At 44.8% G+C, this 22,453-nt stretch overlaps 1 protein-coding gene, 3 long non-coding RNA genes and 1 pseudogene across 8 annotated transcripts; 3 read left to right on the plus strand and 2 right to left on the minus strand.

The window, feature by feature from the left end:
* Positions 1–437: 437 nt before the first annotated feature.
* On the minus strand, positions 438–8,032 carry LOC106866842. Of its 4 annotated transcripts, none has more exons than XR_002960513.1 (4): positions 7,302–8,032; positions 3,912–6,401; positions 3,736–3,796; positions 2,927–3,123 (listed from the first exon to the last, which is right to left on the minus strand). It is a non-coding gene; the product is annotated as an uncharacterized LOC106866842 (long non-coding RNA). The 4 variants fall into 4 exon arrangements; XR_001407837.2 differs by having other exon boundaries at positions 3,912–4,222; positions 7,302–8,028; XR_002960514.1 differs by lacking the exon at positions 2,927–3,123 and adding an exon at positions 438–689 and having other exon boundaries at positions 3,912–8,032.
* An 850-nt stretch (positions 8,033–8,882) lies between these two features.
* Positions 8,883–10,629, plus strand: LOC100830761 (annotated as a pseudogene).
* Positions 10,630–11,571: 942 nt separating this feature from the next.
* LOC112268759 lies at positions 11,572–12,647 on the plus strand. 2 transcript variants are annotated; one of them, XR_002960194.1, is made up of 2 exons: positions 11,572–11,816; positions 11,908–12,647. It is a non-coding gene; the product is annotated as an uncharacterized LOC112268759 (long non-coding RNA). The 2 variants fall into 2 exon arrangements; XR_002960193.1 differs by having other exon boundaries at positions 11,916–12,647.
* A 1,562-nt stretch (positions 12,648–14,209) lies between these two features.
* LOC104585048 (BTB/POZ and MATH domain-containing protein 1) lies at positions 14,210–14,878 on the plus strand. The gene has a single exon (XM_010240959.1). The coding sequence runs from the start codon at positions 14,210–14,212 to the stop codon at positions 14,876–14,878; it is 669 nt and encodes a 222-aa protein (XP_010239261.1).
* A 2,169-nt stretch (positions 14,879–17,047) lies between these two features.
* Positions 17,048–18,377, minus strand: LOC112268872. Its single transcript, XR_002960361.1, has 3 exons — positions 17,913–18,377; positions 17,363–17,843; positions 17,048–17,276 (listed from the first exon to the last, which is right to left on the minus strand). It is a non-coding gene; the product is annotated as an uncharacterized LOC112268872 (long non-coding RNA).
* Between the last annotated feature and the right edge of the window lie 4,076 nt (positions 18,378–22,453).

The raw sequence follows: 22,453 nt of genomic DNA on the forward strand, positions 1-22,453 counted from the left end.
GCAACGTACTTACGTGCTACTATCATTAAGCGTGTTGTGAGCTAAAACAAATTGTTTTAATTCTTCCTTGATGAGATTGACGACAACATCGCCCATGAGCGCGTTGTTTTCAAATGTATATGTTGTTTCCACAAGTTCCACCAGATAACTGTATAATTAGCGATTGCAATCCACGGCAAAAGAGAAGACAATACCGACAAGGCAACTACGTCGTTTCCGGTGATGGGACATAGCAAGGTGATGGTCCAATTCCCGGCTGGAAGAGCAAACAGTACAATGGGCCGATGGGGATTCTATGTCGCCCCCTTTTTTGTTACTCCCTCAGATTCATAATTTGGATTTAATACAAAGGTGCCACATGTTGCTTAGAGGACATTTCACTAGGATACATTAGGCATTAGAATTTGGAGGAGATAAAATTTTCAGCTATTAGACAGGGTAGATGACTAGATTTACACAAAAAGAACTAAAAAGAGCCTTTCAAAAGAGCAGTAGAGCACTTTTACGGTACAATTTACCTGTGCCAGGATTGAGTAGTATATTCAGATCAAACGTTGATTCGATCTGTATTATATATAGACATTCTCCATCAGGCTCTCCATCTCTAGATTTGTTGGTCTTCTCACAAGAAGCTAATTAGGTCATTAATATCTCAGACGTGAGATTCTACCATCCATGAGATTTGTTATCTGTATAAGAAAATATTTATACCCTTGTTAAAAATATTGCGTTTATTTTTATTCATATACAAAAATTAGGGTTGCTTATCACATTACATAGATCAGCCGGCAGAAAATATATATTGATGAAACATTACTACACAAGAAACTTTAAAAGGAACGAAAAGAATTATGAAAGAAGAAGTATAAATAAAAACTAAACATTTTTTTACCTTAAAAGGTAAGGAAACGTGAGAAAAGAAAAAAAAGACTATGAAAGGAAAACGAAATTTATTTTATTTTTTTGCGAAGGAAAACAAAATTTAATGAAAGAGAAGAAAAAAGATAACATTTCCTGCTTATTTTGTGAGAAATTTCGGTACTGTGGACGATAATTGTACGTGGCATACGTCGTCGCGCCACAATTAGTTCACGTACTAATCACCACTAGCTCTGAGACACTTATTATGGATCAGATGGAGTACATGATATTCTACATATCCGTCATGATGTCGACCCGACCCGACCCGCTAAAATCAAAAGCCCATGTGGCAAATTAAATGAAACGGGTTAGGGCTGACACGTGACACACCTGACAATGGATCACATCTGTTTGGAAATCGTGTCAAATGGTTTAATCTTTCATATTAGGGTTTTCTGAGAAGGTTTGCCCAAAAGTTGTGGTTCCTTGAGACATTAGTCTTAACTGTGGTTTCGTGAGAAACTTGAGACAAAAACCGCAATAATATAACTAGTTTCAGTCTTGTCTTTGATATCAAGGGTACAAGAGGGAGTACATGTAAAGATGGCAAACATAATAACCAATCTTTGATTATTTGAGGAATCGAGAGAACTAAGACGGAGAGAAAAGGCATCGATCCGAATGTGCAATTTGTCAAATTTGGAGCAAGTAACCAAAGGCCGCACTTCACTAGGATCCGTCATCCCGCATTCCCGCGTACAAAGTTCAACACGTACGATGACATATCCAACATTTCGGTGGGTGTATTGGTGAGCTCTTCCGGTCTAGTATAGGCGATGTATGGTGCTGGTAAAAAAAAAGGCGATGTGCGCGAGACTTTACGCAAGTAGCTAACCAACGGTTTCCAACGAAATTATATCCGAAGATTCCACGTGGATATGTGTTATCCCTAAAATTTCCTCCCATTTTCTCGAGCCAAAACGGCGGATCACGACTTGAGACTTTGCGAGGCATTAGGAGTGCTTTATTGACTAGTAAGCATGCACGTGCACGCACGTCCTATAATTACAGGTCTCCATATGCATGTTTATAAAATAAGAAACTTGACATGAAAATAGACGGGTTAGCGATTTGATGGGGCAAATAATTCTTTTTATGTCAAACTCCATCCTAGCAGCGGGCGTCATGATCTCTCTGTCGCATCGTTGGAGGTTTGCGGCACACGGTTGTGCCCAGCAAGGAATTAAGACAGAGGAAGACAACAACATGAGTGGTCCTTGGCCTCGGTCAGAGGTGGCACAGAGCAGGTAGATGCACGCTCAAGCTTCTAACAGGTTTCCTGTTTGATTATCATATGCAACGGAGCTGTTGTGTTTCGTTAAACCAACAAAGAGCTAGCAGGTAGATGCGCGATCAAGCTTCTAGCAGATTTCCTGTTTGATTATCATATGGGGTCGAGTATTTGACACACAGTGTGTAAAATCCATTGATTCCAATCCCTCGGTGGTATTTGAATTCAGGCCACGTTGAAAGTTCAAACAAATGGTTTTGTTATAAGTCAAGTCTTGTTCTTCCGTTTGGTTAATTTGAAAATTTAGAGGAAACTCCATCATTGGCTGAAATTTTTGCGAACCAACGACACGATATTCTTTTGTTGGTATCTCACTTGCTGGTTTTTTAGGAACAGGGATTTGTTGACACTTGATATGGGTAAATGCACAAAGTAATTAAGATGTGTTCAAGTCTAAAGAAATATTCACAAACACAAGGCTATAAGATTCGTTCAGAAAGAAGAAAACAATAAATTTATTTTAAATCCTAAAGATAATTAGAAGGCTTATTTCTGTAAAGAAAATTAAAATTCCAATATTAATCATGGCATAAAAAGCAATAAGTTAGTGTTCTTTTCCTTTTTATGACATCTATTCAGGCCGTAGTGCTCCAAAACAGTAAATTTTGACAACGACCAGGCTCCCTAACTTGGAATTTAATAAATAAGGAATTAAGTATCCATAAGAAATAGAGCTAGTTTGCCTAATAAAAATACTTGAGTGAGAATACAATCTGAAACAAAGCACCTTAGCAATAAAAAATAAAGGTCAACTCCTAGCATGCTCATGTTCCGTTCAGCAACTGCAATTTTCACTTTTAGATTCATATTCCATTCTTCATGGTAGCTATTTGCATTAAACAGAAAGGCAAATACACCTTTAAAAAAGAGAAATGAGGCACATTTTGGTTGGTGAGCTTCTCTAAATCACCCTGAAATTATTCAAATCAGAAGAACAGAAATTAGCGCCTACTATGTAATTATCTAATCCAATCGCAAGGTCGTTTGGAAAGAAAAAACTGTATAATTATCAAGATATACCTTATGTAAGCATTCTTTAGACAAGTTGATATATAGTTCAACTGAAACATTCAGGTCGTGCTCTAATGATAAGCATGATATGGCACGACATAGAACTAAACGTTTAAAGAAACATATGCAACACTCAGTACAAACTTTGGGCATAGTACAGGGAAGCGTCAACAGAAGCAGATGATTTTATTGAACTATGTTTTTGACCATCTTCAGAACTTCTTAGACGAAAGATGGATCTCAATAAAAATGGTATTAGGTGGTTACTTACTTAAAGACCCTCCACCTGCATCTGTTACGATAGTTTTACTAAACAACATGATCTGTATAGTGTCAGCATCTGGTAATGGTTAAAAGTTCTTTACTTGTTTATGCAAGTTTAAATCATTAGTCTCAGCAAATGGTAATCCATTCAGTGGAAAATTATGCTCTGAAAACATCAACGATTCGATAAAAAATAAAGATGCTTCACATACATATGAGAACCTGAAAAATATTGGATGTGTTGTCACCTTGGTCTGGCGCAAAGTGGAAGACAGGAATTATGTTGCTGCACCAGCCTTGCAGAAGAAGCTAGGCGCATGGGCATGCATACGAAACAATCAAACTTAGTACATGAATCAAATTAAGAGTCATTTGATACTTTCGTGCTATCATTAATTTAAATCAGAAAGAAAAAATAATATACCTTGGACTGTTGCTCTTGCTGTAACTGCTAGTTCTGAGTAAGGCGACAATCAACAGTTTATAATCACAAGCACACCCACTACCCAAGAGAATATTTAGCACCATAATTAGCACTCTATAATAATCAGTAAAAGATCTGTAGGGAAAGTTAAGAACAGATGCCAGGCCAGGACACCAAAGGGGAACCAACTAAAATTCCAACAGGCATTGAAACAAACTTGACAATTTTTGGTTTTCCCTTAATTTAATTACGGTAGGTCATTTGGCCTACTGTTTTTCCCTCAAGAAATCCATCCAGAGCCTTCACACAACCTGCAAATTCCAACAAGCATTGAAACAAACCTGTCAATTTCTGGTTCTTGCCACCTGGCAATGGTACCCTGTAACTCTAAACACATGTAATTTTCATAAGACCTCGACACCCCCCTGAAGTCAGCACACTGAATCTCTAGCCATTAGTAACTACATATGGTATATGGTAAAAATAGGTGACGTGATACTAATTAGAAAAAACCACCATATCCTCCTCAATAATTTTTGTTCTCGGATCTGTAGGATTTGCCAGGGATCTCTTCCTATATTTGCCCTTTGAACAAATACTACTACTCTCTTTGCCTTCTGGTATTGATAAATCTAGGCCTTTTTGGATTAGCTTGATGGATGGCTCACATTGTCTAGTCCCTACCGTAAAAGTCCTCTTTCAAAAATGTACATGCTACAGGCAAAAGCAAGTGCATTACTATTATAGAACATTGTGTCACTAAAGACTCGTCTTAAAAAAAAACTAGGCCTGCGGGGGGAAGAAACCCCTGGTATCCATGAAAGAAGAAGCCTTCACACACTGGCCGGGAAAATCTTCGAACCTCGTGCCCACCCATACACAGCGGCACCGCGGCGCCACGTGAAATCAAAGCCGGCCTTAGACCCTAAATTCGCTCCAATGGGGAGTCAAACCCAGAACCAAAGGGGTGCTACTAGAACCTCTAGCCATTAGGCTAGAAGCTCGTTCGCCTAAAGACTCATTTCTTATGGGCTGAGCTTGTCAGTGGTTATTGTAAAATTGCAATGGTGAGTGGTTGTGCCACCTCCCAATGGCACGAATCTGATGACCTATTACCATTGACGGTCCTTATCATTGATGGCATGTCATGTATAAGGATCCTAAGTGGTGACTAGTACCACCGGCGGATCCATAGGACCACCCTGGAAATATAGCCCGCATACATATACACTAGTGTATCTTAAATCCACCAAAAAAGCAAAATCAGCCCGAGCAAATAGCCTATCTTCCTGGCCAGTTCTCGTTTTCTTTCTGTTGTGTAGTGTGCATCACCACATCAGATCGGGCCTTGTAGCAGCCTAGCGATCGTCACGAGCAGTTGGCATCGTATCGTATTTTTGCCGAGCAGACGAACATGAGCAGCTAACATCGCATTGTATTTCTCGTCATCATCATCGCTGACTGCCAGCGAACGGCAAACATACGCTTCATCAGCGCGAGCATGCGACGGGGCAGTAGCTTACATGGAGCCGGCGACATTTTTCTCGGTCTTTCAATGAATCGAATTAAGATTTGCTCATTGATTGAATTGAAATTATCGCAAAATTGTTCCAATGCCGGTTTTTTTTCTCTCCCCAAATTCAATACTACTAGTAGTATGTTTGAGGTAAAAAAATTGTTGGTTATAATTTATATTGGGATAAAAGTTTATACATTGGACCATCCTGTCTCAAAAACCTAGATCCGCCACTGACTAGTACAATGCCCGAGCGTTGCTACGGAACGACGGAATCACAGATAGAAACATTGATCGCTTATAACCGGCTGCGACAAATATTACCCTGCAGTTGTTTCACATATACGATGATGATCGCGCATAATGAATGTGAAAATTCACATGTGTATAAAAGATAACCTGATAGTATTCCAAAACATTAAAACTCCATTTCAATTTGTTAGTGTTGTGTTAAAAAAAATTATACTCCCTCCTATACATAAAAAGTGTTACATAAATACTCGCAAAAAAAAGTGTTGTGTTACATAAAAAATATGTTCCAGACGGTATCAATATATATTCGTTTTCCTGATGGGAAAACAGAGCTTTGCATCCTAAAAGCAGGTCATGGGATGAAGTATTCTACTCCTACATAGCATGAAATTATCATCCAAAAGTGTTATTTTTCACACACATCCTTCCAGGTTCCAAATATATCCCAGCGAGATCTTTATTTTGCTGAGTGGTACTCCCAATCAAGGAGGACAAGCGACCCCGGTTGTAAAATCAATTTGCCTGATCAGGCCCTGTTTTTATTCTTGCAGATTACTGATTTAGCATCTCAAAAACATCCGGCATGGTGGGTCTGTCTCCCCGCTCTATTTGGGTGCACAGTAGTCCTATTTCCATGCATCTTTCTATCTCATCTAGAGACACGTAGCACAGCGAAGTCGCATAGCGACAGATAAAATAACTCGCCATCGTTCCAGCTTCCCCTAAGAAGAAAAATGTTGTCTTAACTGACAAGTTAAGCTGTAGCAATTCACTTCTTCTGAAGATAGAGCTAATTAAAAAGGGTGGAAACGATGTCTGGTCCATTTTTGGTATGGTTATTACGGAAACACTACATTTTACATGGAATTAGCTAAATCATTTGTGCTTTCGATAGAAAAATTGTTGTCAAAGTTGTGTACTAAAGATTGTTTCAATTTTGAACTGGCATCTACTTGAAACAAATACAGTAAAAGACTCCAAGTTTGTAATGCAAGAGAGCAGCAAAACAAATGAGATATTGCATAGAGTTCAACTTTTATGCTGATAAGATTTTATTTTCAGTGGTGTGCCGGCTGCTGGAAAAAGATGCAGAACCACATTTACGTTTAATTCGTTTGACATAAAAGTACTGCTAGTCTGCCCATTCACAATTGTAGACCAAGTTCTTACTGGATGTATAATTCTTGCAGTCATCCATAATTAGTTGTCGTGTGTTCTTGCGATGCCTCCTGCCTACTCTCTAGAGGAGTATTTGATTCAATGTAATATATAAACTAAAACGGATAAAAATTTTTGCAAAGCTTTTAGGCATAGCTATGGTTCAATTCTGTGTTCGAACAAAGCAAACGAAACACTTGCAGACTGGATCTGACAAATCTTAGCAAGCATTACAAGTTTTTTTGCGTTAACAGAGTGCCAAACAAATTTGTAAATGCACATGGTCACAGAAGACAGCCAGTCTGTGAGACTCTCAATTGATAGAAACGTTGTTGGTAACACTGAGTGTTTCGACAAAAGGTGTGGAGTATACTAATCTCAGGCATGTGGTGTGGCCTGTGGGTCTCAGGAGGTAGGCTAATTGATGAATTATGCAATGTAAGACAATAGTAAATCAAGCTTACCTGTGGCCATGATTCTGTGGGGAGCACCATCAGCCTGACCGCAAGCCGCCATGATTCTTCATTAGATTTTTTTCTCACCTGAGAAAAACCCGTGCGTGCGACCCGACGCGGCGACGCCCAACGCACGCCTGACCGAGCATGCCGTCTGTCGGGGGCTCGCATCCCGCCGCCTCCCACTTGGGCGCGCCACCGCTAGAGGACTGAATCGAAGCGGAAGAGTACATGGACGACGTCGGAGTTGGCGGCGGACTGAATCGTGTGGCGGATAACTGAATCGAGGCGGCGGCGGATTGAATCGGGCCGGCGACTGACTCGATCGTGGCAGGGACGGTGAAGCTCGAGTGGCCTTCGGGCGCGCTGCCGGCCGCCTCGATTTCGGCATGGAATCGGTTCGGAGATAGTCTGGGAGGGGCGAGGTGGGTCTCGGCGGGCTCGACGATGCTGGGTGGTTGCCGCCGGCGGCGATTTCAGCCCGATGAAGGAGGTACCGGGAGGAACGCTGCTGACGTACGAAGGCACCCGGACGACGGAAACATGTACCTCCTGCTCTATGGCTACCGCGGCAAGTGAAAAGGGGAGGTGCGACGAGCAGCAGCGCCGCGCTAGAGGAGCGGCCGGCCGGCAGGAGCCCCACGATGACGGCTCGCAGGGGGAGGCCGCGGAGAAAAGAACCCGCGCGGGTCAATTCTGAAAGGAGTAGTCGCCAGAGAGAAAAAAGGAGACGGTCACGCGTGAGGTTTCTCGCAAACGAAGGAAACGTATTTGCGCGGTGGAACGTGACGGACGACGACGTACGAAATCCGTTTTGTCTGTACGAAGGCGCCAGACACGGACGAAGACGCACGGACCGACGACGGAAACTTATTCCTAGTTAGAGACTGGAGGCACCACCTTCGACTGGCTGACCAAACCCGTCGGTGGGTCTCTAACTAGGCATGTCGGTGTTGTGGCTATCAACTTAGCGACCTGCTCGGGGCCGTGTCTGGGCCTCTCTCTCGACCCTGTGGGCCGGCACCACATGGCATGTTTAGCATTTTTTATTTTTTTACCTCTCAGCGCAACCCAGCCCATCTCATCTCCTTCCTCTTTCTAGCCCAACCCAGCCCATTCATCTCCCATCCTCTTTATAGCTCAGGCCCCCCTCCCCCTATCTGGGGCGAGGAGGCTCCCCCCAATCCCCATCGATCTGGATCAGAGGCGGGGCGAACGAGGCAGGTGGAGCTCGACGGCGGATCGAGAGCTGGAGGAAGAGAAAGAAGAAAGCGGATCGGACGGCGGGATGCATGGAGCTCGACGGCAGATATGATCGGGTTTTTTTAGCCCACTGGGCTAAACGGGCCCGGACCGGCTCGGCCGAGCTAATGTGCCGTGTCTGGGCCTGGTTTCGGCCGGAGAAGGCCGGCACGGCACGGTCCATTTACAAACGTGCCTAACGGGTCGGCTAAGCTTGGTTAGACGCGGGCCAGCCTGAGTCGGCCTGTTGTCCAGCAATATTCCAAACCCACTCTAATTCTCTCTCACACTCTTCTCCTCTCTCAAAAAAAAAGCCTCCGCCGCCGGAGGGCTTCCCTCCCACAGCAGCAGCCGCCGCCGGTGCGCCTCCTTTCCGCAGACGCCGCCGCCGCATCCGCCACCATCCCTTAGCTCCTCCGTCACTCATCGTGCGGCTAGGGTTCTCGAGCCGACGGAAGGCCTGCCCTCGCCGCCGCTTGAAGCCCCTGCTCCGCCGTCTCCCGAAGCTAGCTCTTGCTCCGCCGGCGGTTCCTGGAGCCTCCGCCGTCGGGCTCTCCTGCTGCTGGATCGTAGAACCGCCGCCGCCTTCCTCTCCCTCACGCAGCCTCCACTTCCTCTCCGGTTCCCTGACACCGCCCGCTCCCTCGCCTGGGGCGCATCTTCCGCGGATTTCAGGGCCGCACCACCTTCTCCTTGCCACAGCAGCCGCCGCACCACCTCCCTCCTCCGGTCCTCCCCACTGCTCTGGCCTCCTCCATCCATCCTAGGTACCACCTGAATGAATATGGAAAATTCAGATTTTTTTGAAACTTCAAAACATAATTTTCGTGATGTTTGAACTACAGGGAGCACTGGATCCCGAGAGCCAAATGGGGTTTCCGCTGAATGGCAGAGCACTGCAAGCTTTCTGTTGCCGCTGTTGGCGATGGCGAGGAAAAGAGCCATGGGGTTCTTACAAGGAGGTCTCATGTGCTCAAGATAGATGGATACTCAAGATGGCAGATGCTAGCGAACAAAGAAGAGGGCGTGATTTCTGAACCTTTCAGTTCTTGTGGTCACGACTGGGTTCTGGAATTTTACCCAAACGGTTACGATGAGACAGAGTACATTGCTGTTCACCTTATTACCCTTGTTGATGACAGTGATGTGGATATGAAGGCCAAGTTTAGTCTACTTGACAAGGATGGGGTACCAGTACCACTAGTCAATGGTGGTACCTACTTTTGGCAGAAACTGTCAACAGGTCAACAACTCATATGTGCTTCTCTGATTTCATTGAGGAGGGATCAGTGCTTCTAAGAGATGACAGTTTCAGCATCAGGTGCGATATCACCATTACCGAAGATATCGGCAGCAAAGAAACAAAGGGTGATCAGTTTGTTGCTATTCCTCCAAGCAACTTGAATCTACATTTTGGTGACCTCCTCACGAAACATGGAAGCAGCAGACGTGACATTTCTGGTCGGTGGGCAGAAGTTCACAGCTCATAGAATTGTCCTTGCTGCTCGCTCATCCGTCTTCAAAGCGGAGCTCTTTGGTGCCATGAAGGAGAATTCTGGTGATACTATTGAAATCAATGACATGGAAGCTGATGTGTTCAAGTCATTGCTCCACTTCATATACACCGACTCCGTGTCAGTCCTTGAGATGGATAGCAACATGGGTGAAGCTCATGAAGATGTGTTCATGGCTGGCCATCTACTTGTCGTGGCGGACCGGTACAACATCGAGAGGCTGAAGCTGATATGCGAACACAAGTTATGCGGCAACATTGATGCCAACATGGTAGCCACAAGTTTGGCTTTAGCCGAACAACATAGCTGCCATGGACTCAAGCAAGCTTGCTTTGAGTTCCTTGCTTCTCCTTCCAATTTGGAGGCGATGATGGTGAGTCATGGGTATGACCATTTGAGAATCAGTTGCCCATCTGTTCTCAAGGAGCTGGTTGCTAGAATCATTCCTGTCGAATTCAAAGCGGCCAAAGATATCATAATGTCAATTTAGTACTTATGTATGTGATATTGCTATAATCTTATCTATATTCACTAGTTATGTTTCTGATGGTTCTCCGTGTATGCATACATATTTCAGTAAATCTATCATTGTCGAAAAAATATCGCATGCATACATGTCAGCATGCCTGGTTTTTGTGAAAGAGTATGCTGCTGTCTTCCAAATTTAGTACTGTACTCCGTATTTCGTTTTCTCCTAGTTCTCAATGCATGTATGTCTGCATGTTTTTATAGCTACTACAAAACTTCTATCGATTTGAATATGTCTGTACTGAATGTCTGATGCAAGTAGAATTTCTGTTGTTGGGTCAATATGCTTGGATTGTGAACAATTAAACTGATCGCTGTGATCCAAATTTAGTACTAGTAGCATTTCGTCTTCTGCTGATGCAAGAGTGGAATGTCTGCTTCTGGGTGGCTCCTTCCTTTTGTGGTGTGGGTGATGCCTGGATTGTGCACAATTTAACTGCTGTGTAGGTCTCTTCTGTGTCCACTGCAACGTGTTCTCATTGCAACCCGGTCTCTATTTTGAAATCTAATTCCTCCTCACCTATGTGTCTATTTCGAGTTAAAGAAAATCATGGACAAAGGATAAACGGACTATATCTTGTGCACCTGCAGAAATTTATCCACCCCAGTCTTCGATTTACAATCCATGCAGGAAGTAGGAGACAGGAAGATGAGATTTTTTTATCTATTTTTTATTAGATCCGAAAATGCTTCATGAGTGGTGAACAGGCATGGAAAGAAAAAACGCATGGGGAGTAAAAGTCTTAGGTTCATTAAAAATTTCTGTGATCCGAAAATTTGTGCAACCTAGAGCAGCATCAGCATGAGTACTTTGGTAATGTGTGGGGATTAAAAGCTTCGTGGACCTTTGAAGGCCCATGGTTTTGGGCTTAATTTCAGCTTTCCCCAGAAACATACGGTTCTGTGGGCCTTCCTTTCCTTCGCTTGGCCCAGCCCAGCCCGTTTAGGTACTTAGGGAACTCCGATTCCCCCAGTAAACCGCCGACCCACCCGAGTCCTTCGTCTCCCCCCGATTCGGCCGAGCACCCCGAGCCGCCGCCGCCCGCCGCCTCCTCTGCTCGCGCCGGCGAGGACTCGTGCCGGGCAACGAGCGACAGCACTTCCTTCATCGGGTGCCCACGGCGCGCCATTCAACCAACCATCTCGGCCCAACCCATTGAGACTTCACCATCATCGTCTTCCGCGGGAGAAGCTACCCTGCCTGCAGCGGGGAAAGACGAAGATAAATCTTCAGACGCAGGTGATTCGTTTCGATTCTGTATGATACAGACGCAGAAAAATCTTCCATCTTGCCACTGTTCCATCTATTCCATCCTAAGCTTCTCCTCCAGAATGGCAGATCACTGCACAATTTCTGCTGCCACTGTAGCTGCATCCGAGCAGGGGTCGTATGTGCTCAAGATTGACGGCTACTCCAGAGCCAAGGAGCTATTCGAGACCCGAGAGTACGTGGCTTCCGCGCCTTTCAGTTTCGGAGGCCACACTTGGGTTATGGAATACTACCCAAACGGCTTTGCAGATGCAGAATACATCAGTGTTGCCCTGGTTCTGGATTCTGCTGATGCCCATGACGTGAAGGTGAGCATGGAGTTTAGTCTGCTTGACAAGGACGGAGCACATGCAACTACCGGCACACGGCTTTACCACCCCTGTGTATACCTACTCAAGCAAATGTTGTTCTCATGACTGGTACGAAGATTTCATCAGGAAGGCAGATTTAGAGGGATCGGTTTATTTATGTGGCGATAGTTTCAGCATGAGGTGTGATATCGCCATGGAAAAGAAGGACATCCACAAAGGTAAACAGTTTATGGTGGTTCCTCCAAGCAACTTGCATCGGCATCTCGACGACCTCCTCAAGAGCATGGACGGAGCAGACGTGGTCTTTCATGTCGGCGGGGAGAGGTTGTCGGCATTGTTCAAGAATCGGCCGAGTAGCCGATTAAATGGCCAGTTAATCGCTACTCGGCAAGTGCATTAGCTGGTAAGGCCGATTAAATGGCAGTTAATCGGTTGTCAGACCGATCAATCGCTGTCAGGCTGATTAAATGCCTATATTTTTTGGTATAAATCTACAGATTTCTAATGTTGTTGCCATGATATACTTGCTCTACTTGTTCTCTGGTTGACGATGTTTGATCTGCCTGTTGGGTGTAGGTGTTAATTTCTGCTAGTTTTAATTTCTGGTAGTAGTTTTAATATGCCATTGGTCCTAAAGCTTGGCTGGATGGTAATTTTAGTAAGTAGGAGTACATCAAGTTGCCGATGGTTAAAAACAGTCCAAATCCTCTTTTCTAGCGCGGTATAAACACGCATCAGATAAAATCCTACAGTAGTATAAACGCTTTTAGAGTAAGTATCATGCTTAACCAGAAGTTTCGTGCTTTCTCTTTGTTTTTCCTTTTTCAGCTTACATATGATGAATATACACATCGCGCCATAAAATTTGATATATCTTGAACGATTATATTTTCTTTAGCATCTGATACACCTATTGTGCTAAATTAATAATCCATGAAAGGAAAAGACTTCCAGAAAAACAAAAAGGTTTCTGCCGCTGGTAGTAGCTCTTCGTATCCCCATCGGTCCAGACGTGGAGTCCGATCGAGTCGTATATTTCCTGGTCACGTACTATGCGTGTTCATATACGATATACACATCCGAGGGTCGTCCAAGACTCCAAGTCCAACTCAGAATTCCTCGGGCTTAATTACCGCTTACATACACCGCTGCCAACAGCTCCAGCAAACGCACCGGATCCATGGACGATCTCGATGACTGCATCTTCGTCACCGTCGGGGGATGACCCAGCTAGGATCACGACGACACAACTCTAACCGAGATAACGAAGGCAAAACCGGCATAATTACGTATGCCGGCATCATAAAATTAAACTAATACTAAGCCGGCATCCCGAGCGCATGCCGGCATGACTATCTTGTCTTATAAGTTTGCAGAATAAGAACGAGCACTTTAATCTCGACGATAGCCGAGATCTCTCAACGGTCTTATCGTGACCACGCGGTGCAAACTAAAGTAAAGCAATCATTATCTTAGAAAAGCGGTCAGCGTCTGCGTATCGGTGTCAGGTGACCACGCTAGAGAAGCACCGAAAGAAAATCTCTGACGGAAACCGGTAGAGAATAGTTGTACCCGTTGCAGACTGGCAAGAAAAAGTAAAGTCTTGTCCCCTACGGTACTGCTTGGAGGGAACCAAGCCGCATGCCCCGTAGGGCCCAAGGAAGATGACGTTAGACTCGGCCCACGTGTCAGTGTGACATGGACGGTCTATAAATAAAACCTTACCCCTCTGTAGAGAAAGGGGGCGCTTAGGAGGAGAACACTTAGGCATTTAGGGTTTTTACTTCTTCTTCTTTCCCAAGAATACAGCTAAAGGAGTGCCATTGTAGAGCTTGCTTATCTCGGCTAATACAACAAAGCAGGAGTAGAAGTCTTACCTCGACAAGAGGGCTCCGAACCTGGGTAAATCTGCGTGTGCTTGTGTGTTTTGTGCGTGTTTCTCTTCACGTCCTCCCACATCCGGATCCTTCTTCGTCCATTGGCCCCAAGATAAGCCATCCTATGACATCTGCCGTGACACCACCATGACAGTCACCGCAACACCGCACCCCCATGGCGAAGCGCTGCAAGATCTCCCACGATACCGTATCCCACTCCGAGAAAGGCTCATACGTGCTGAAGATCTCAGGATACGCACACGCCAAGGAGACCGTGAAGAACGGCGACTACATCAAATCCAGCACCGATTTCACCGTGGGATCAGATCACCCTCGCTGGGCCATGACGTGTTACCCCAACGACAGCAAGCCGGAGCACGCAGATTCCGTCTCCCTTTACCTCCGCCTTGTCGACTGCTACCGCGACATCAAGGCCAGGTTCAGGTTCTCTCTTCTCGACGAAGATGGGGAGCCCGTGCCGGCTTACAACTTTGTCAATGATGTTCATACTTTCTTCGGCAAGAGCTCGAGCCGGGGTCACCCTGATTTCATCAAGAAGGCTGATCTCGAAGCGTCTCCGTATCTGAGGGAGGATTCTTTCAGTATTAGGTGTGATGTCACCGTCCTAAAGATCGCCGGCGAAAGGAGGAGTAGTAAAGGTGTGAGATTTGTCGATGTTCCGCCAAGCAATCTGCATTTGCATCTCGGCGACCTTTTGAAGAGTCGAGATGGAGCCGATGTGATCTTCTATGTTGCCGGGGAGAAGTTCTCGGCTCATCGGTCCGTGCTCTATCTGCATCGCAGTTCTTGGGCGCGTCGTGCGTCCCAGCTGTCGGCATCCTGACACGGTGCTCGACCGTCCAGGATGATTTGTGCGTTTGGGGAGGCGCGACCGCCGGTGAAAACCAAGCCGACCTTGGTCATGGATGACGATGGCGGCGTCCATGCGCCGTTACCTTGTCGAAGGCATCGTTCCTACAATTCTCGCCCCCTCGCTTGCTCAGGCTGCTCCGGGGGAAACCTGGATCTGGGTCTCCTCGGATCGGACGATGATGACGCTCGGCACCATTTCTCCTTCCTGCGGGCATCGTTTTGGAGCAGGGCTAGCTGGTAGGGTCTCAAGGTGGAGCAGCGTGGCAGCTTCTGCAGCGATGACGGAGGGTCTCGACAGAGTGGTGCAGCGGGGTCTCGGTGGCGGACGCATGATGCACGCGTGCAGGGCGGTGGCGCTGTCTTGCATCATGGTGACGTCGATGGCAGGCCTGGCAAGGTTAATGCTTTGATCCCTGTCCTGAAGATGGGTCGGTAGAATATGGTGGCGGCTCATTCTGAAGCGTGCGCATGCGGTGCACGCTAAGGATCTGCTGGACTGATTGTGCCCTGCTGTGGCTAATGGATTTAGATGATGTGTGTTGATGTGTAGTCAGTGCATGAGGCCCGACCATGGTCACCTCCTTCGTCAAGTTTGTTGGTGTTCCGACAATTATCGTCAGAAAGATTGTTTTGGGTTGATCAATATATTTATTTATCAGATTTATTGTATAACAAAAAAATATGTGCATCATTTTGATGCAGAGCCGGGAGATTCATCCTCCTCTTCGAAAAAAAAAGCACTCAACGGCGGCCGCGCATCCTCCAAGCATTGGCCTGGGCTGTTGTCTCGTTTCGGGCCTGTAGACCTTACGAGGCCTGGTCCCGCTTGGGGGCTGTATTGAGTAGGCCACAATTTTTTAGATTACTATAAATGGGCAGTGAGTCTGCCGGGATCTAAAGAGAATTCAGCAGCTCTGTTTTGTTGCACTCTGCTAGCCTGCTGGGCCGAGATGAATCCCCTCCTCGTCCTCCTGAGACCTGAGAGAAGAACCCCGGACTTCCTAAAAAAAAAGAGAGAGAGAACCGCCGGACAAACAGCATATTCATCCTCCAACAGAAAAATAATAATGACTTCTTGTTGCATTCCTGTTGAAATGTTAAAACAATTTTTACTACGCCGGTATGGTACTTGCCAACATCAGAACGAAAACTGTCAACTGGGTGCTTAGTGCTTACTGATGCGCACCACGTCGGAGCTTTGATGCCACCAAATTAGTACTACCACCATTCCAGTATACGGGCCCAATGCATCCTACGATTTAATTTAATATGATTTTATATAAAAAAATTATACATTAGAAAATGAAAGTATCCAACATCGATCAAATCAGCAGTTTTACTACCAAACTAGCTGAGTGACCGTGTGTTGCAACGGACACACAAATATTCCAATAATTCACGCTACTGTCAATTGCGAAATATACGTTACACATGTCCATCAAGCGGCAACATTTTTTATTTTCAAAACGTAGTTGACAAACCATTCCATTTTGTCATCATGTAGAAACATGTAGTGCAAACGTCACCACTAAATTGTACAACAAACTATCTAGATTTTGTTTGAATCGTGTTTTGATACAACAATGAACATCCATAAATAGAATGATAGTGTATAGCTTCACTCGTGGGCTTCGAGTAACTCACTATGCACCATGCTCCTCTGGCCACCACAAACGATTCCATTTAACTAAAATCAAATCTTGCATAAAGATGATTTTTTTGTGCGCAATTTTTTTTAAAGATTATTGTTTTAGGGAAATCTACACAAAGATTTGTCTCGCCATGTTCACGTTGCCGCCCACGCAGCGCAACTTTGCAAAACACGATACATGTAGACATCAATAAATGAAATACATTAGGCCGGTCTATTTAGATAATTAAGTCTGAACTGAAAAGCTTGAGAAACCAACAAAGAAATTAATTTCCTCTTTAGGAAAAATGCCAAGATTGGATCCTTCACCCTGAATGGGTATTTAATCTTCAAAACACATATAGTTTTTCTCCCTGTCCTTAAGGTACAAAAGATACTACACAAAGATGCAGATTTTTGTAATCAAATGTGAACCAATGCTGCAAATTACTATATTCGGGTAAAGAAAAGAATTTGGGGCAAACCAAGTTAGGAATTATCTCCCGAAAGGCTTTAATTTTGATAGGAATTCCAGAAAGTTTTATGACCTAAAGATTCCATATCGGGCAGGTGTCAATCGTGCAAAATAATTAATCACTAGCCTGAACTACATACTTTGATAGCACCAACATTTTTCATCAACCACAATAGCTTCAGAGCAAGGAAATAGGTACTGATTGGTAATCCACATGTCTCCACAAAGTGTGTTCTACCACCCACCATCTTATCTTCCAATTTCCTAAAGAGGCAAAGCATCAAGCCTGATAAAAAGCAATACATAATACTACTACGTTAACATAAAATGGAAGATGGAAAAAATAAGACCTGCAAATGGAGCTTGTACAGCAGAAGGCCTGTGGATTTTCTTCACATATTTACATAACCGTGGTCTCCCTCTGATTTGTGATCCCTATGGCCCTCCAGCCAACAGATACATTTAATCCATCATCAGTGGCATTTTCAAGTGCATTTGCCATATGCACCCTCACGCTCTCCAAGTAACAAAAGTCAGAAATTATATCTAAACTATAAAGTTAAGGAACAACAAAATATAAGCGTACAAATTCTACAGTTTAAAGAAGATGGACTACAGACTAATCTAACTCCAGTTCTGCGAAACTGGAGAGCAAATAAACCATCACTGGGTAATCGATAAAAAAATCTGAATTGCTGCACCCAGAAAATTAAAAAATTAAAAAAAGTTAAACACATTGAACCTCTAGAGTCATCATGCATCATCGCTCTGTACACTCTGGCTGTCCTATTTGGGTGTTAACAAGTCATTTGGAGCATCATAAAATACATCCTGTAAAGCAAAGCATATAAATAGGTTGTACTTGCAGGCAAGAAGAAGGCATATGAGCAACAGTTTTACCTTTAGGAGAGGTATTGTTAAAGCAGTGTTGCGAGATCTGACTCTCAGAGTGATTTCCTGAGAAACAAGAAGAGATTAAAGATGAAGTTTGATCGACAATATCAAATTCCTACCTCTTCATGGTTTAGCTTCCAGAGCCATTGATGTATCAGTCTACAACAGCAGAAAGTGAAGTACGCATGCATGATCACGTAAAAGTTGCCAATGCAAACTCATAAAATTAAGCAGCAATATCTGAAGTTTATTCATATAATTAATGCCACGCACATCAGCCCAGTCTACCTCACAAATGATTAACCGTATAAGGTCTGATGCAGCTCCTTGTTCAGCATGCGAGAATTCTATTCAGATTCTTCGTGCCCCCAACCACAAGGTCTCACCTGACTGGTTGGGATTTGATGATGTTTTAATCTGCTTTTATGTTTGAAGCCCCAGGAATTTCTCCTGCTCTCATGGCCTCCCAATTTCCCATCCTCCTTACCTTTAGAGCCACCCTGCAAGTCGTGCCGGAGTAGAGGCGCCGGTCGGAGGGGGCAGCGGCGGCTGCATTCCTCCATCTGCGGGTGAGTCCGTCACAAGCTGTGCTGGAAGAGAGGCGACGGTCGGAGGGAGCAGTGGTGGCGCCCCTCCATCTACGGGCGAGGCGGCGATGCGCAAAGAGGGCAGCGGTGGTGGCGGCGTCCCTCGATCTGCGAGCGGGGCATGCGGTGGGTGGGTGATCGGCGGCAGACGAATGAAGAGACGGGCGTGCGTGCGGCCGGCGGTTGGTGGGTGGCGTGCGGATCGCAGCGACCAGTGGTGGTTGGAGGAAGAGAGAGCTAGAGGGCGTGCGTGCGGTGATGCGGGTTGTTTCGACAGATTTTTTTTTTCCGTTCGCTCCGGAGTTCTTCGGGTTAATCTGAGGCGTTGGGTGGACCAGATCCGACGGCTCATAACCAGTGGACGGTGAGCAATGAGTAAACTGTGTGTTTATAATAGTAGAGATGACTTCAGGAGCCCTATTTTTGTGCGCTTGTTCAGAATTATAGCTTCAGACGCCGGCACTGTTTGACAGTTCCTCTAATGACTGCTGCGACTCGATATCAATGCTGCCCATCTGGCTGTGCTTTTTCAGGTCCTTCCTTTACCAAAAAAAAACATGTAGTTATTTATGTAATGATATGAAAGTTAAAAGCTCCAAGAATGAAACTAATTTGTGCCAATTAGGAAGCACAAGAACAGAGAATATGGATTAGAAAAGTACTTCGTGATATGCTTCCTCTGACCTCTTATTGCTAACCATCATCTTAAGCCACTCTACAAGATTCGCCTGAGGCAACAGAGAAAAGAGGTGTAAGAACTAATACAAAGGCCGATTTGACCAAATTACTTGAAATGGGAAAAGTTCTAAGCTGTACCCCATCTGCAGGTTTACTGGAATCAACTGGATCCCTAGCTGTCACACGTTCCAACAACACAACTCTTTTCATTCAGCATGCCACTATTCGCATATTCAGGTGCAACATACCTACCATCCAAAAAATCAGATGTCTCCAAATGAACAGCAGATAAAATTTGGAGGATCAGAAATGATTTTATTTTCAACATGAAGACTCCCAGTCTCTAAGATGCAGACAGATTTTTAAAGAAGAACTTAATCTTGTTTTTCATAAGGCAAAAAGAAAAGAATCTGCTGCTTTTGTCACCTGGCTGGCACATTTTAGATAATCTTGTAATCTTTTTTTCTGTACAGTTCTTTTATTATTAATATATGACTGTACGCATTTTTGCTTACAGTCTTTCACCTAAAAAAAAACAGCAGATAAAATTTATAGTGGGGGCAACGATGAAGGGGTGGAAAGGAAGCTATACCCATATGTTCCCATCACTCTTGTACTGATATGGCTTACAAAAAAATATATACCAACATTTTGGAACAAACGTAAGGATGCGGAATAGTTGAGCAACTATGTTATTTAGCTTTGTTGTTGCTTCTCCCCGGCAGCAAAAACACTAAAAACACCGTACGACATTACCACCAGTAGATGGTTAATGAGGAACTAAATAAGGACTGTACAAGCATCTTAACTGGTTTATAAAAGTCAATCTGGTGGAGGAAAATGACTCGATTGGCTAGAAATTGGGTAAGAATGAAAAATTCTGTGTCAAATCCACCTATAATGCATTGACTCATAATGAAAGTGTACATTCATACAAACATATCTGGAAAGGAAAGATCCCTGCTAAAATAAAAATCTTTATGTGGCTGTTGAGAATAATGCAATATTCACAAAGGGTTACTGGCTTAGTAGAAAATGGAAGGGCGATACTTCTGTGATCATCTAGAGATTCTGTATATTATCTTTACCTGTTGTGTGGCCGAAGTTGTTTGGGCCATGGTTGCTCAAGCAATTGGAGCTTTTGATGCTCATTGCTCACCAAAACAGAGTTGGAGATGGTTTGAGAAATGACTACCTAAGGAAAAAAGTTATTCGTCTTTGGTATTGCAAAGTTGGGCAATTTGGAAAGCCAGTAATAATGCTTGCTTTGAGGTCAAGCTGCTTCAAAATCCAGTAGAAACTGTACGTCATGCTGGTGCTCTGATGCGTTTATGGGCATGTCTCTATGATGGAGAGGATGAAGAAGTGTTGATTGATGGAGTTAGTGCAATGCTCAAGATGGCAGTGAAGCTTCTTGCTAAGCAGAATCAGAAGATTGATGACATCAAGCGAGTCCGAAACTAGAACAAGGTGGAGGTGAAGATCTAGAGTCCTCCAAGTGAAGCTGTTGCCTGTTGGTGGTTCTGTGTCTCGAGATTTTACTATGCAATTCTTTTTTTCTTTACGTTTTTTTTTTACTCTGAAATGCTGATTGGTGAATTCAAGTTACTCCGTGCCTCAGCACAAGGTGGAGATGAAGATCCAGACGCCTCCAGGTGAAGATATTGGCGATTCTGTGTTTTGAGTTGATCTTCTGTAATGATATGTGGTACTTTGGCAGTAGATTGTGGTTAGGGTCCTTACCTTGTGGTAGAATCTAGTGTAGTCTGTGTTTCTAGGTGCTTTTGTTCTAGCTACTTCTAGTGTTTCCTTTGCCGTTTGCATTTTTTATAACTCTGTATTTCCATTATCTCGGCAATGGAAATGGGGATGGCCTCAGTTCGAAAAAATACCTGATAAATTCAATATTTAATATAAAACCTAGTTCAAAGCAGCTCAATCCTTTGCATTGGAACAAATAGGTTTATTTTTTTATTCTTATGTGCTTCCATACAATAAATTGTACAAAGATGAACCAAACAACGTTAGTCTTTGCTCAGTTCCTTTGTAATGAAAGCAAGCACCATTAGAAATCATTTGCATTTGTGAACCGAGCCTACCTCACGTGGTCTGGTTCCTTGTGGTGGAACCAACCCACGCAGGTTCAAGTCCTAGACTTACATGGGTGTCACATTTTCTGGATTATTCCAGGATTTAACTGGCGCTATTCTTTCGGTGGTAGGTGACGTATATACCTGTCAATAACGAGGCGCCTGGGATAGGGTGCATGTGTGTGCGTTCATAGGGGTGAGTGTACGTGCGTGTTCTGAGCGTCTGCGGTTGTACCGTGTTCCTAAAAAAAATCATTTGCATCTAGAAATTCTAAAAATCTGAACCCCCTACAGTAGGAAGCCCCCGTGTCGCCCTCCTTTGGCGACGGGGGAAACCCTAGCCGTCGCCGGCCCTAGGCTCCCCTCCCTTCCCTCCCACGCATCGCGGAGGACGTGCCGGCATTTGCATTTACAAATTCTTAAAATCTGAACACCCTACAGCAGGAAGTCCCCATGTCACCCTCCTTTGGCGACGGGGGAAACCCTAGCCGTCGCCGGCCCTAGGCTCCCCTCCCCTCCCTCCCACGCATCGCCGTCGCCGGAGGACGTGCCGGCCCAGGGATGGTGGCGACGGGGTGGAGTTCTCTCGTTTTCGCTCGGTGTTGCACCTGGCGCAAGGTGGCGGCTGTCCTATGGGCGAGGGGCAGGGCGCGACAGCGCGAGGAGGCCGCTGGGACGAGGCAGCACGAGGAGTGTGGTCCTGCAGGCGCGGGGCCGATCTGGGCCTGGCAGGCCATGGCCATGATGTCCTGTTCTGCTGCTCGTGTGGCCAGATCTGGGGTTGGTTTGGTGTGGTCAGATCCTATGTGTGGGGCGGTTACGGCGCCGAACGCACGGTGCGTTCGGCGAGCTTTGCCAGTGCTAGGAGTGGTGCGATGGCCTCTAGTCAGGACCTCGGCCGCCGGGCTCGCTGCGGAGCTGTCCGCTCTTGTCCACGGTGGTGTGGTGTGTTCAGTTTGTTTCAGCTTTGCATGAACAGCTTCTGTAATTTTTTACAGTGCATTTTTGGCTGTATATGCACTCATATATAAAGCCCTTTGATGGTGAAAAATCAAGTAAGTGCATGTTTATTTCCAAGTTTGTTGAGAAATTTCAGCACCACTAGCCATGGCTCCTGTAGGTAGTGCATATTATAGTATTCTATACGTTTACAATAATTTGTGGTCCACGGTAATTTACCTTCACAAACTAA

Source organism: Brachypodium distachyon, chromosome 4, assembly GCF_000005505.3.
Source record: "Brachypodium distachyon strain Bd21 chromosome 4, Brachypodium_distachyon_v3.0, whole genome shotgun sequence".
NCBI lineage: Eukaryota > Viridiplantae > Streptophyta > Magnoliopsida > Poales > Poaceae > Brachypodium > Brachypodium distachyon.

Coding starts and splice junctions, on each gene's coding strand:
- LOC104585048 (XM_010240959.1), top strand. CDS start 14,210: ATGGCGAAGCGCTGCAAGATCTCCCACGATACCGTATCCCACTCCGAG.